Raw genomic sequence first — 15,932 nt, 5'->3', positions numbered from 1 at the left:
TGGTGGCGCAGTGGGTTAAACCCCTGTGCCGGCAGGACTGAAGACCGACAGGTTGCAGGTTCAAATCCAGGGAGAGGCAGATGAGCTCCCTCTATCAGCTCCAGCTCCTCATGCGGGGACATGAGAGAAGCCTCCCACAAGGATGATAAAAACATCAAATCATCCGGGCGTCCCCTGGGCAACGTCCTTGCAGATGGCCAATTCTCTCAAACTCTCCCTGGGTTCAAACTGCTGACCTTTAGGTCAGCAGTTCAGCTGTCACAAGGGTTTAACCCATTGTGCCACCAGGGGCTCCAAAGAGGAGCTAAATGAGGCAAAATAGCCTTAAACACGTATGGCTCCAAACCTGCACTTAGCTCACCCCCTGATGTAAATAGTCAGAAATGATACCCAAAAAGTAAAACACAATCAAACTTTCCTTAATTGTTTCTTGACACACTGAACATCATATATAAATTCTTTGAGTCCCCTTCCCCCTTTTTTGTTTTTGCAAAAGGTAGTTTTTGAAAAGCTGCAGCTAATGTTATGCAGCTAGAATTGTCTGAATACAGTATGTTGTGAGGTTTCTGTGCCACTAAGACTTGTTGAGAATAAGAGGTTGCAGTAAACATTGCTTTCGAGTTCTGGAATGAAGCCTACCAGAATTCCTCCCTAGTTCATCTCCTCCCTTGTCCCCAGTAATTATTGCTCCACTGTTGTCTGTTAACTGGAAAAATGCTCAGTATGTGCTTATGTGCACTTTCTGTTCCTATTTTATGGAAAGCCCTGTCCCCTTCCTTCATTCAGCAGTATGCTGTGCTATTCCAAAATTGAGTTTACTCATAGTGCCAATAGCCAGTCTGCATAAAATCTCTGTTCACTGGAATGTCTTTAAAAACTGGTAACTTCAGTTTATCCTGTATTTGCTGATGTGATGTGAGGCAGCTTCCCAGAGAAGCAAAGATGGGCTGGAAAAGGTTCAACAAGATCTAATATTCCATATTCCCCTGGTTGCTGTTTGTTATTTTTAGATGACAAAAGCTGCTCTGTTTGGAAGCACTGTTTTTAACCTCCTTGGTCTGTCTATTTTGCACCACCAGTATACTTTGAACTATGCTCCTTCTTGGGATTTCCTTTAAAATAAATTATGGCTGTAGTAAACAACTTTCAATCTGCACTGAAATGTAAGAAAGCATAAACAGTAAGTTGCACATTTAGAATTGGACTTTATTGGAAAGATTTCCGGACTCTTGGCATAAAATATACTACACTTAGAATTTGTGAAAGCTACAAATGCAAAACAAAACAAAAGAGTTCTTTTTTCCCCCCCCTTTTGCACATAAATGTAATTAAAATGGAGGTGTGGAGCAGCTGCAGCCACGTGGAAATTTCTGGTCTTTCACAATAATTACATGAGGAGCAGAATGATCCTTTCCCAACCTGGGCGTAGGGTGCGGGTGGATGGTTTGTTCTGCTTCACTAATCCCAGGCCAGACTACAACCTTGTAATTGGATCTCTGTACAACATGCGCCTTTTTTTTTTTTGTGATGCAGAGCCTGTTGTTCATTCAAGAGCCAGTTCCTGGAGCCTTCAAAGTTGCCCGATGTTTGTGTCTGTTGAATGACTTTTCTCTCTCTACATGCCAATACAAGGCTTCAGACTTAAACCACAAGCTGTTGCTGCTTAATCCTGAGAATGTTTGTGCAGAAAGTTGCTCCGAAGGCAGCTTTCACAGGCTGCCAAGAACTGTTGCCTTAAGAATATACCCATAATTGCTGTCTACCCAAGAAATGCCTCCTTTTGTAAAGAAGAGGAGGTCAGTGGAGGTGAGAGAGCAGACAGGCACCTAGGGCAGCTTAAGCGATTACCAGTAATGATAAAACTATTCAGGATATTCCATTGTTGTTGTGTTCCTTCGAGTCTTCTCAGTTTATTGTGATCACAAGATGAACCTGTCATATATTTGGTTTTTGTTGTTGTTGTAATATTTGTTCAAAAACGGGTTGCCTATCCATTCCTCTTGAGACTGTGACTTTTCTGTGGTCATCAGCAGGTTTCCATGGTCAAGTAGAGTTTCATACCCTTGTTGCCAGTGTCTTAGGTCATTGTATCTCCTGAAAAATTCTCCATCAAAATGTCAGCTTTGTTCATACCTAAGAGAACATCCAGACTGGTCAAACAGTCTCAGATTTTGTTGCTGTTCTTTCTGATTGTATTCAGGATGGGAATAAACTCAGTTGTGGAGTTGATATAAAAAGACACTGATCCTATGGAGAACTAACAGTATCTATTTTGAGATTATCAAAATGTGTATGGATCTCCAAACTAAAATAGGAAAGAACAGGAATGAAACCTTGGATTTTCTAACAGTCTAGATATGCTCAGATTGAGGATTTGAACCTGTATTGTCGAAGGCTTTCATGGCCAGAATCACTGGGTTGTTGTAGGTTTTTCAGGCTGTATGACCATGATCTACAGGGCGAGGCAGCATAACTTCCTTTTTTCAAAACTTAATAAAACCCATTGTATGAATCAGAATTTTTTTTATAATGTAGGCACATACCTAAAGTTTTGTTTTACGTAGTTTTGAAAATCAAATTAGGTAGGTGACGTCCCCCATTCTCCATACACTGAGTAAACCGATTTCTGGTGTTTTTCATGACTCTTGCCAGCATAGCAGGCGTTATGTTAGCAATTTCTTCCTGGATGTTGGTCTTCAAATCTTGTAGGGTCCTTGGACGGTTCACATAAACACGGGATTTCACAAAACCCCATAGAAAAAAATCACAAGGGACCAAATCTGGAGAGCGGGCCGGCCACTCCAAATCCACTCAAAAAGTAGGGACAGGCAAAAACGCGCTCCTCACTGTTCCAACGCATGATGGCGACTGAACTGTGTCTGGACAAAACTTTATACTCCCGCCTCTCGAACAAGACCACTAGCGCTCTGCAACGTCTTCAACTGACTGAATGGCGTGCATTTTTAAAAAGGAAGTTATGCTACCTCACCCTGTAGAAGCATTCTCTCCTGACATTTCACCTGCATCTATGGCAGGCATCCTCAGAGATTGTGAGGTCTGTTGGAAGCTAGGAAAATTTGGTTTATATATCTGCGGAAAGTCCGGGGTGGGAGAAAGAACTCTTTGTCTGTTGGAGCTAGGTGTGAATGTTTCAATTGGCCACCTTGATTAGTATTTGATGGCCTAACAGTTTTTAGGTGTGACTTGTTACTGCCAGGGGGAATCCTTTGTTGAGATGTGATTAGCTGTCCCTGATTGGTTTTTGTCTGGAGTTCCTCAGTCTGGAGTTTGAGTGCTGATCTTTATTTACAGTTATAATTTTAGAGTTTTTAAAATACTGGTAGCCAGATTTTGTTCATTTTCATGGTTTCTTCCTTTCTGTTGAAATTGCCCACATGCTTGTGGATTTTATTTATTTATTTATTTCGTGTACTTCTACCCCGCCTTTCTCAACCTCCGAGGGGGGACTCAGGCAGCTTACAAAAAGGCACAATTTGATGCCTACACAATAATCCAAAAAAGTATAAAAACAGCAGTTAAACAGTTATAACAATTAAAACAATCAATATATATTGATTGTTCAGTGGCTTCTCTGTGTAGCCTGACATGGTAGTTGTTAGAGTGAAAATGAACAAAATCTGGCTACCAGTATTGAAAAAAACTTCTAAAATTATAGCACACTTCCACTATCCAAAGACCTAGAACATCTTTGGCAATGCCAAGTCCTCATGAGCACAACTAAAGTAGCCTTAGTTAAAACTCTCTCAAACCTGTAAGCGATTAACTGCCCCCATATTATGTTGTTTTTGTAAGACGTTCTGAAAAGTGCCTGTGATGCAGCTCTGAACACCTGAAGCGAAGTGCACTTTGTGGGCACTAAGGGGAAAAATATTGCCGCTGCTTTGTACACAAGGAGTGCTTCAGCAATGAGAATCCAGTGGCTTGTGTTGAATTGCTGCTTCGTGCACCTGGCCCTGATTTGGTGATGTGGGCCTCAAGTGCCCAATTCCCTGCCTCGATGAACAACCCTTTGTGGCGTCTGTCAGAATTCTGGCAAATCACCCGCTTATGCAACATCTGCTAACAACAGCAAAAACCTTCGCCTTCCTGACAGGGCTGGAAAAATCCTAGAAACCGAAGGCTGGCACTAGAGATTTGGAATTGTTTGTGTGTGTGTGTGTTTTTAAAGCATCCCTTCTTCTAAGATAAAAGTTAAAAGTAGTACTTAATTTATTTAACACCAGTCTTGCAATTATATTTCAGAACATGGCAAGGTTTCCTTTAGGACCACCACTCTTAGAATGTCGGCTAGGGGATTCTGGGAGTGGTAGTCCTGACTTTTCCTGGTTGTATTATGTTTGTGCACCTTTAAGTGTCATTTTCACTCATCTTACTGTTGTCTCTGTAAGATGAGTGAAAATGGGACTTGCAGTCCTGTACTCTTGAAAGTGCTTTGGCCTGAATGAAATGGACATGTAGCTATTGATTTCATTCTTCCTTTCCATCTCCATTTCAGCTCAAAATGTGACGGTAGAAGAAATTCTCACTGCCTACAAGCAGGCCTGTCAGAAATTAAACTGCAAGCAGATACCCAAACTCCTGAAGCAGATCCAGGTACGTGCATTCCCTTCAGTGTACAGGACAAACATTGATCAGATCTGGCTGTGAAAACAAGAAGGTGGGTTGTCAGAAATGCCACAAAGAGCTGGTTGCAGCTGGAACTGAAGGCAGCAATGATCAAACAAAGGCTGGCTCAAAAGCCGTGGTCTTCTCTTGGGACTGAATCACAGGCCTCCATTGGGGGTTATTTTGGGTGGGTTTAGCTAATGAGAAATAGGCAAAACTGTCTTCTATTTTGGGTCAAGACACTGCTCTATCTAGCTTGGTGTTGTCCTTTCTGGCAGACAGGCAGCACTCCTGTGGGTTCTAGATCTTCCTAGATCTACTTGATTATCCCCTCCACCTGCACTAGGAATCAACCTAGGATTATTTACACGCGTGCCATATGCTCTTCCATGATAGTGTCCCCCCCCCTCAAATCCCATTACATTCACCTGATAAATGCAGAGTGAGTCAGGTCTTTGCATTGTTCCTAGAGCACCTTTGTCCACTTGAGAAAAAATGGTGGAACAGACCTTAGAAACAGGATGAGCTACTAGATGGGGATTTTTTAAAACTCCAGGGCTAAATTCAGTTTCAAAGATAATCTTGGGGGTAAGGTAAAGGGTTTCCCCTTACATTAAGTCCAGTTGTGTCTGACTCTGGGGGTTGGTGCTCATCTCCATTTCTAAGCTGAAGAGCTGGCATTGTCCATAGACTCCTCCAAGGTCATATGGCCAGCATGACTGCATGGAGCTCTGTTTCCCTCCCACCGGAGCAGTACTTATTGATCTCCTCACATTTGCATGTTTTAAAACTGCTAGGTTGGCAGAAGCTGGGGCTAATAGCAGGAGCTCACACCTCTCCCCGAATTCGAACCTGCGACCTTTCGGTCAACACGTTCAGCATCTCTATGCTTTAACCCACTGCGCCACTGGGGGCTCCTCTCTTGGGGGACCACACACTAATTATATGTTGGGACTACAATCACTAATATGCTTGAGATTGCAGTTTTTGCAGGCAGTACCCGAACCTTGGGAGAAGCATTTCAAAATATAAGAATGGGAAGGTCTGTGCTTTTTGTTCTAGAGAACTAATTCCTAGGCACTTATCAAAAGGGAGCGTGATCAGTATTTTCTTAGAAGAATGCTATATGCCTTGCATCTGGTGCAAGGAGAAATAACAGATCTTTTATTTAGAATAATGAAGTGTTTTTGTGTTCTATATTGCACTTTTATTGCCATGTAAGCCACCCCGAGTCCCTTCTGGAAGATGGTGGTGGGATATAAATAAAGCTGTTATTATTATTATTATTATTATTATTATTGACACTAAAACACAGTATGTCACAGCAAATGAGATATATATGCTGGATTTTGTATCACTTCTGATTTTTCACAAATCGAACACTTCCCAATCAGCTGTTGTTGTTGTTGTTTTTGTTAGTATTATGGCTTCCGTCTGTTAGATTCAGACTTTCAAGCTGAGACTGAAACAATTAGTGCTAAATGAAAACATCTCCTTCCCTTTTCATGATCCCCACAAGTTTGGAATGCTGCTGTTGACAAGGGGCTAAACTCACCAACTCTCCTGTTGGGTTTCCGGGCCCTATATCTATTACCCTAGAATGCCTGAATCAATGCTATAGATGTAGCTTCATTCCAGGCATCCTGGGAAACAAATACAGCAATTGCAAGTCTGGTAAGAGCAGAAGTGAGCTTTTATGTCCCTCCTTCACCTCAAAATGCACAGCTATTCCTTTGAGAATGTGTGGTTCCATATGAAAAGAAAGCACTGTCCCAAACAGAATCATAGTGCAGATTAATTTCTAAAAATTGAATCTAGAACTGAGAATGATCTACTCCAGGGGAGTCAGCCATGTTTGCGGGTCTTCCTGAAACTAGACTTTGAGATAATTCAGGATCTAGGATGGTTCCTGAATAATTTTTTGAATCAGAGTGAAAGTTAGATGTCACTTGCCACGTTTAGGTCTTTGGAAACATGGAGATTAATAAACTGCTTTCTTTGCTTCCCTATCTTAAACCAATTCTTTTCTGTGTGTACTAAACTTCTGCTCTGTTACAGGAATTTAAGGACCTGACACCCAGGATAGATTGCCTGGATCTGAAAGGTAGGTTCCCAAGCCTCCTCCTGATATAGTGGAGATTATAATTTCTTGCCTCCTGTGGGTATTCATCTCTGGGTGTGATCTCCCAAATTTCTTTCTCAGGATTTCATTCCATTTATCTGCATTTGAAAATAATCACCTTTGGGAACAACAAACTGTGGTGTGGGGATTGAATGATTAGGGTTGCTTATTCTGGAACTATTTAAGACATAGTATGCAAATTGGCGAACTCAGAGGTCTTGTTTTGGCTGGTGAGATTGTGAAATATGGTGCGCCAAAAGCTGGCACAGACTTTTGCCAATCTGCCAGTATTCCTTCCTCCATCTTTTCATTCTTTTTTCTGGTTTTTTAAAAAAAAGCTTGCAAATTTTTGGAAGCACACCAGATTGTGTAACAATGTTGGCACATGCAAACAATCACATTGCAGGCATAGATACAATCTTTGCAACGTGAGGCAGGCAGACACACACACAACCTTGATTGGAGCTACGTGGAGTCATTTGACGTGGAGAAGAGAAGACTGAGAGGTGAACATGATAGCCATCTTTAAATATTTGAAGGGGTGTCTTGTAGAAGATGAAATGAGCTTGTTTTCTGCCTCTGGATGATAGTAGACAGAGAATCCCCTGACAGAGATTGGGTGAAATCCTGTCAGGGGTACTTTAGTTGTGTCTCACTGCATAGCAATTAATTGGTTAAGAAAGCCACAACTTTTTCAAAGTCGATGATGCTATACCAGGGATATGCAAACTTGGACCCCCCCCCCCAGGTGTTTTGGACTTAAACTCCCACAATTCCTAACAGCTCAGGTCTCTTCCTTTCCCCCCTCAGTCGTTTAAGCGGAAAGGACCTGAGGCTGTTAGGAATTGTGGGAGTTGAAGTCCAAAACACCTGGAGGGCCCAAGTCTGCCTATGCCTGTTCTATGCCATAACTGTTGTTTCATAACTGCAAACTCCCTCCTTCCTTAAAAACACATCAGTGGACATCCTGTTTGTGTCGCAGAGACAGGTTGCTGACTTCAGGGTGGGTATGTGTACTGACTTCGCTTGTAAAGTCTCAGTTGCCAAAGAGAGCATGGATCTAGTGGGTAGGGCAGACAAATTGCCAGAGCCTCAGGCCTGGGAGGGTGGCGACTCCATTGGAGCAGAAAAGCAGGAGAGTGCACATGACAGCTGAGCAGATGGTATGTGATGGGGCAGGAGGAGGAGAACCAGCAGCCGCTTCAGGTTATTTGGCTCTGTGACAGGAATGGAGGCTAGACCTCTAAACTTTCTTCATCTCCATTTTATTTATTTATTTATTTATTTATTTATTTATTTATTTATTTATTGTGCTTCTACCCAGCTCTTCTCACCCTGAAGGGGACTCAGAGTGGCTTTAGTGCCACATTGCAAACACAGTGTCTAAATACATCATATAAATACATACATCAATAAATACATAAATCAAATAAATACAATAACACTGTTAAAACTGTTAAAAACATAATCCTAATTGTACAGTTAGAAATCTGTGTTGTAGTACAGGAAAAATGAGATTTAAGTTCGCTTGTTCTGTATATTTCAAGAAAATCATAGAATCATAGAGTTGGAGGAGACCTCGTGGGCCATCCAGTCCATCCCCATTCTGCCAAGAAGCAGGAAAATCGCATTCAAAGCACCCCCAACAGATGACCATCCAGCCTCTGTTTAAAAGCCTCCAAAAAAGAAGCCTCCACCACACTCCATGGCAGAGAGTTCCACTGCTGAACAGCTCTCAGTGTTCAAGTGGAATCTCCCTTCTTCTAGTTTGAAGCCATTGTTCTATGCCCTAGTCTTCAGGGCAGCAGAAAACAAGCTCGCTCCCTCCTCTCTATGATTTCCCCTCATATATTTATTCATGGCTATCGTGTCTCCTCTCAGCCTTCTCTTCTTCGGGATAAACATGCCCAGCTCTTTAAGCTGCACCTCATAGGGCTTGTTTTCCAGACCTTTGATCATTTTAGTTCAGGTGGAATCTCCTTTCCTGTGCTTTGAAGCATCCTAGTCTCCAGGGCAGCAGAAAACAAGCTTTCTCCCTCCTCCCTATGACTTCCTCTCATATATTTATACATGGCCATCATGTCTCCTCTCAGCCTTCTCTTCTCAAGAAGAATTCTATTTTCTTTTTTTAATTTCCAAAATATTCATGCTGACTGGGGGATTCTGGGAGACTTAATCCAAAAAAGTATGTTTCTAAGTTCTTGCAAACTTAACATTTATACTTTTATTTTTCCAGGGGAGAAGTTGGATTACAAGGCTTGCGAGGCCCTGGAAGAGATATTTAAACGCCTCCAGTTCAAAATAGTAGATTTGGAGCAAACGAACCTAGATGAAGACGTATGTAACATATGTACCTGTATAATAAACATTTATGTCCCTGGCCCATGTCCTTCTGAATATTTCACGCGACACCTGAAAGAATCCCATACTACCATATACAGTTTAGCCTTGAGACTTTGATTGTAAAGAGCTTTCGTTGTAAGGCTGGATGCGGGACAGGGCTCTGAATTTACTTACTTCTAAGCTCACTGTCAGCTTCAAACTCTATGTTGTTTATATCACACAAAAAATGTAATTCATCTCATTTGTGGCAGTACAGAAGGATCTAGCTGCCCCTTCATACAAATTATGTCAATCTTGCCTAAATATAACATTATGATTTGGTACATTCTATCAACAGGTTCATTGAGGAGGGTAGACCCAACCTTGCAAAATAATTTTTTTTGGTTTTGTTTTGATGTGGTGAAAAGCTGCCCTGAGTTGTTGCTTTGCTTTGCCTTACCTTGCCTTGCCTTACTGGTTTTTCAGGGCCAGGACTAGTTATTCCATTGCCTGGGGCCATTTCCCAATTCTGTTTTCTCCTTACCTGAATCTGGCAGCTCATAAATGAAATAAAGGAATCATCTGGAATATCTCATTTTAATAGTTTCTGTTACACAGTAATATGAAACACTTGAATGGGAAAAGCAATTAAGAACTGACTTAATAAAATCCAGGTATTTCTGCTTTATAGTGGGTGGTACCTCTATGAATCATTCCGTTATCAAATTGGAATTATGTAAATTTTAGGTTAAGATAATATTTTAATGGAAACGCTAATAATTTCATTTTATATCATCATATAAATGAAAGTGCTTACATACAGAAATAAGTCAGTAAAGACAAACCCAGCTCTCAAAAGTACACAAACATCTGGGACAAGATTGATGTGCTTACATACATAAATTTCTGAGCTGGAATAAGAACAAGAATTATTACAGTTCTTTTAATAGATGTAACCTTTCAGTCTTTGCAGCTATCTAAATTCTTCGACTCAGTGCAGACTGGGTTGTTGTGAGTTTTCTGGGCTGTGTAGTCATGTTTCAGAAACATTCTCTCCTGATGTTTTGCCCACATCTATGGAAGGCATTCTCAGAGGTCATGTCTGTTGGAAACTAGGCAAGTGGGGTTTATATATCTGTTGTATAGTGTCCATGGTGGGAGAAAGAACTCTTGTCTGTTGTAGGCAGATGTGAACGTTGCAGCTTCATTGGCTGCCAATAAGTTGCCGAGCCAAATTCAAGGTGCAGGTCATCACCTATAAAGCCCTAAACGGTTCGGGCCCTGCCTATCTCCGCATTCACATCTCCTCCTATGAACCGGCACGAGCTCTAAGATCTTCTGGGGAGGCCCTCCTCTCGGTCCCACTACTGTCTCAAGCGCGGTTAGTGGGGATGAGAAAGAGGACCTTCTCGGTGGTGGCCCCCCGTCTCTGGAACGCCCTTCCAAGGGAAATAAGGCAGGCCCCATCCCTCCCCTCCTTTCGTAAGAGCTTGAAGACCTGGTGGTTTCAATAAGCCTTTGAAAATGACCAGTTCTAACTCAGGCCAACACATTGTCTAATACGGCCTTATTCTTCCTACCAGTTACCCAGATTAATTGCCTTGAACAGGCAGAATTACTTTTAATATATGTGTTTTATGGTGACAATTTTTATGTTTATATTTTGTTTGTTAATCTTATGGTTATGTTGTTTTTACTCTGTATGTTTATATTACTTGGTGAGATGGAGCGGTATATAAATAAAGTATTATTATTATTATTAATTGGCCACCTTGATTAGCATTGAATGGCCTTGTTCACAGCAAAACCTGGCTGTGTCCTGCCTGGGCGAATCCTTTGTTGGGAGATGTTAACTGGCCTGATTGTTTCTTGTCTCGAATTCCCCTGTTTTTTTAGTGTTGCTCTTTATTGTCCTGATTTTAGAGGTTTTTTTATACATATCTCAGTAAACACAGTGCAGACCAGGCTCAATAAGGAGTTGTGAGGGCAGTGTTTTGGTTGGTGTGAACTGGTTTTGTGCATATCTATCTGGGATCATTTTTTGGCAGATAATTCTAAGTATCACTTGCTAAACTACAAATCTCAGAAAGTATGGAATCAGGATGCTATAACTGTGCATTGTGCCCCATCAGACAAGGCAGGATATGCACAGAGTTTGGGCAGTATGCCTTGAGAAAGAGGAGACTTGCTTTTGGTTAACTGTCCTGCCAATCTTTCTTCACATCAAAGAGAACTTGCACATAATTCCACATGGACATTTTGCGCCTGACCTAAATAAAGTGTTATGTCTTTTGTCAGTAGACTTCTGCCTTGATGTTGATGTTTTTTTCTGTCTCCATCCCCCTCTTTTGTCTTTGCCAGGGTGCCTCAGCACTGTTTGATATGATTGAATACTATGAGTCAGCCACACACCTCAACATTTCCTTTAACAAACACATTGGCACTCGAGGTTGGCAAGCTGCTGCGCACATGATGAGGAAGGTTTGTATTGAAATGTCCCACCATCTTTAAGTGCATTGCTTGCAGACGGCATAGGAGAGCTGCAACTTCCATGCTTAGCCCAAGCTTTATTATCAAACTACTATCACCAGTGCCAGGCAATGCTGCAAAAGGTCTTAAATTCCCTTTTTTCTACAGAATATTTTTAGGAAGCGGGAAAGGGAAGCTCTTTGTTTTAAGGCAGAAATTTGGCAGGTTCTCCACAATTTCATGGGCCTAGTGAGCAGCAAATCTACCCATACACACACAACACACACACTCGTCGTCTGGCCTTGTGAGAGGAATGCAGACTCATTTGCGCCGCTCTGTCTGTTACAGACATCGGGACCCCAGTGGGACCCAGCCCCCTTGCCGGGAGGATAAACCTCTTTGCCATTCTCTGACCATTCAGGAATTTAGTAATCTCTGGCGTTAACAAGCTTATTGCTCTTGCTTTTTTCTAGCTGTTGGTGAAATATTTTTCCCTTCCGCCACTGAAAAGTTAGTCCCGACCAAGAGGAATTGTGGGGTGAGGGCTAATCCTGCAAATGCTATTCTTTCTGTTGCACGGATTTGGACCAACTCGAGAATACGTGGAAATATATATATATCTATATCTACCTCAAACGAACATTCCCACAACCTGGCTAGATATTTCTTTCATTTGTTTTTGTGGATCTGAACACTTGAGATTTGAGATGAGGTTTGCTTTTCCTGCTTTCAAGTCGTTTCCAAGTTACGATGGCTTTCTTGGCAAGACTTATTCTGAGAAGGATTGCCACCGTTGACTTCTCCCAAAATAATTTGACCATGGTCACCTGGTATGTGTCCAAGTTGGGGATTTGAACCTTGGTCTCCTGGATCCCTAGTCCAACACTCCATTATGCTGGCTCACAGATCTCTCTGTATAAGGCAGTGGTTCACAACCTGTGGTCCCCCAGATGTTTTGGCCTTCAACTCCCAGAAATCCTAACAGCTGGTAAACTGGCTGGGATTTCTGGGAGTTCTATGCCAAAACACCTGGGGACCTACAGGTTGAGAACCACTGGTAGAAGGCTACCATGCAATGAGTGAGATTATTGGGCCTGTTACTGTCAATTCTGACTAATCTGGCACGTCTGGAGGATCTGTGGCAGGAGTCCTTGGTAGACCTGTTCTTTGAGATATCAGGAAATGAGCCTAGGACTGTGTGTTTACAGAGCAGATGCCCCACAATGGAACTGTCTCCAAGACCATTGGAGAGCTTGTTTCTATCTGGTGCAAGTCTAACACAGGTCAGTAGTTTCAGGAAAACTATTTTGAGATGAAACTAAAAGAGCGTCCTCTTCTCCCTTTGTCACAGGTTTTCAAACTTTGACTCACTGCCCTATCTGTTAGTGTAGTTCCATCTCACCATGAGTGGGTGGAGATGGGTGAAGCTCAGTTCTTAGACGCTGTCAGATTGTAGCTCTCATCAGCCCTAGACAGTGCAGCTAACAATGAAGCCCATGCCAGTTACACTGCCAACAATATAGGGAGGACTCCACTGCCACATTGTACACCTCTGCATTAGGAACGTCCTAATGATCCAGTGGAAATCAGTGTTGTTTAGTGGCTTGACTGTGGGACCAATTCTCTGGGAGACCAGGGTTCAGATATCCATTCAGCCATGAAAAAACACTTGTGGGGCTCTGAACAAGTTGCACTCCTTTAGTCTAAGACAGCATTGCTCAATCTGGGGGTTGGGACCCCGGGGGGGGGGGGGGGTCACAAAGGGGGTCACCAAAGACTATCAAAAAATAATAATTTTTGTTGGTCATGAGGGTTCTGTGTGGGAAGTTTGGCCTAATTTTATCATTGGTGGGGTTCAGAATGCTCTTTGATTGTAGGGTGAACTATAAATCTCAGCAACTACTATTTCACATTTGGGCATATTGAGTATTCGTGCCAAGTTTGGTCCAGATCTATCATTGAGTCCACAGTGCTCTCTGGATATAGGCAAACTACAACTCCAAAACTCAAGCTCAGTTCTCACCAACCACCAAGCCCTTCCAGTATTTTTTGCTGGTCATGGGAGTTCTGTATGTCAACTTTGGTTCAATTCCATCGTTGGTGGAGTTCAGAATGGTATTTGATTGTTGGTGAACTATGAATCCCAGTAACTACAACTCCCAAATGACAAAATTAATCCCCACCCCGCAACCCACCAGTATTCACATTTGGGTGTATTGGGTATTTATGCCAAATTTGGTCCATTGAATGAAAATACATCCTGCATATTAGATATTTACATGATGGTTCATAACAGTAGCAAAATTACAGTTATGAAGTAGCAACAAAAATGGTTGGAGGTCACCACAACATGAGGGACTGTATTAAGGGGTTGTGGCATTCGGAAGGTTGAGAATCACTGGTCTAAGAGAAAGGCAGTGGCAAATCCCCTCTGGACAAATCCTGCCAAGAAAATGTTGCGATAGGGTTGTCATAAGTCAGAGCCGACTTGAAAGCACCTAATGATAACAACTAATGACTCAGTAACATGACTACATGTTTCAAAACATTAGTTTGGCAACAGACACCTGATGAGTCCCGAGCCGAACAAATGTGTTTACAATACTTCTACCATCATACTGTTTTGAAAAAGAAGTGACGCAGGCATGACCCTTCCTGACTTTTGCGTTTTCTTGCAGACAAACTGTCTCCAGTACTTGGATGCCCGTAATACGCCGCTGCTGGATCACTCTGCACCGTTTGTGGCTCGCGCTTTGCGCATCAGCAACAGCCTGACTGTCCTGCACTTGGAGAATGCAAGCCTTTCAGGACGTCCCCTCATGTTGCTAGGTGAATATATTGAATTGGCATTTCTCTCTCAGTGTGGTAGTTTATTTCTTCTTTCCTTTGTCTCTTTACCTTTAACTGTAGTTGTATCCTGCCCTAGCATGGTGAATGCAGTTGACTTGCAGGCAGGTTGTTTCTTTGATGGTGGATTTAGAGCAGTATAAGGATGCACAGTTGATATTTGACATAGCCAGAGCTTGTAAAAATTATTCTTTTGGACTGCAACTGGCTGGAGAAGTCTAGTAGTACCCCAAAGTGTATTTATTTATCTTGTCAGGAGCAGAACAAACAGTTGTACTGCATTTTTTTAACAAACAAACAAACAAAACACAAAGTTTGCAAGCTTGGTAGTTGGTTAAATGTCCTTTGACCAGTAGCTGGCCACTTGGAGTGCCTCTGGTGTTACTATAAGAAGGTCCTCCATTGTGCATGTAGCAGGGCTCAGGTTGCATTGCAGCAGGTGGTCTGTAGTTTGCTCTTCTCCACACTCGCATGTCGTGGATTCCACTTTGTAGCTCCATTTCTTAAGGTTGGCTCAGTATCTCATGGTGCTTAAGCAGCTGAGGGGGGAAAGGAAGAGGTCTGAGGCCAGGAATTGTGGGAGTTGAAGTTCAAAACACCTGGAGGGCCGAAATTTTCCCATGCCTGGCCTAGTCTAATTACATATATTAGAAACCAACACTTTCTCATTACTTAAATTTCCAGATCACCGGACTGGGCCACAGCAACGTGTGGCAGGGGATGGCTAGTAAACAATAATAACAGATCAGAACACCCAAGTGTTGGTTTCTAATATATGTAATTTCTTTCTGCTTGTGGGTAAACAGTATTTCTTCTTGTTTCTTTTTTCTGTGTTGATGTAGAGATTGTCTGGTTTGCTTACTCTGGAACATGCAACATATAAGTGTCCTTCTTTAAGGGTCCATTTGAAATCTGTGATACTATCTGTCATACACACACACGTGTGTGTGAATCATATCTATCTATCTGTATCTGTGGCTGGATGGCTCTTTGTCAGGAGGGCTTTGGTTTTCTTGCTCTGGTGTTTTCTTGACCTGGTGAAGAGAGTTGGACTGGATGGCCTTAAAACAGCATTTTTCAACCTGGGGGTTGGGACCCCTGCAGAAGTCATAAAGTGGTATCAGAAAAGTCACCGAAACCATCAGAAAACACAGAATTTTCTGTTGGTCATGGGGGTTCTGTGTGGAAAATTTGGTTCAATTCTATCGTTGGTGGGGTTCAGAATGCTCTTTGACTGTAGGTGATCTATAAATCCCAGTTACTACATCCCAAATGTCAAGGTCTATTTTCCCCAAACTCCACCTGTGTTCACATTTGGGCATATTGAGTATTTGTGCCAATTTGGTCCAGATCCATCATTGTTTGAGTCCACAGTGCTCTCTGGATATAGTTGAACTACAACTCCCAAACTCAAGGTCAATGCCCACCAAACCCAGAATTTTCTGTTAGTTGTGGGAGTCCTATGTGCCAAGTTTGGTTCAATTCCATCATTGGTGGAGTTCAGAATGCTCTTTGATTGTAGGTGAACTGCAAATCCCAAAAGACA

The 15,932-nt window shown here is 42.2% G+C and overlaps 1 protein-coding gene across 1 annotated transcript in view; it reads left to right on the top strand.

The window, feature by feature from the left end:
* Positions 1-15,932, top strand: part of LOC137095382 (protein phosphatase 1 regulatory subunit 37-like) — a 57,800-nt gene that overhangs the window by 24,715 nt on the left and 17,153 nt on the right. Inside the window, exons 2-6 of the mRNA XM_067461983.1 lie at positions 4,517-4,614; positions 6,685-6,730; positions 8,985-9,085; positions 11,432-11,551; positions 14,218-14,368. Coding sequence (XP_067318084.1) covers positions 4,517-4,614; positions 6,685-6,730; positions 8,985-9,085; positions 11,432-11,551; positions 14,218-14,368 — 516 coding nt within the window. The remainder of the gene's footprint in view (positions 1-4,516; positions 4,615-6,684; positions 6,731-8,984; positions 9,086-11,431; positions 11,552-14,217; positions 14,369-15,932) is intronic.

The sequence above is a fragment of the Anolis sagrei genome, chromosome Y (assembly GCF_037176765.1).
Source record: "Anolis sagrei isolate rAnoSag1 chromosome Y, rAnoSag1.mat, whole genome shotgun sequence".
Classification (NCBI taxonomy): Eukaryota; Metazoa; Chordata; class Lepidosauria; order Squamata; family Dactyloidae; genus Anolis; species Anolis sagrei.
Note: the sequence above shows the minus strand (reverse complement) of the source record. Positions and strands in the feature narration are given on the sequence as shown.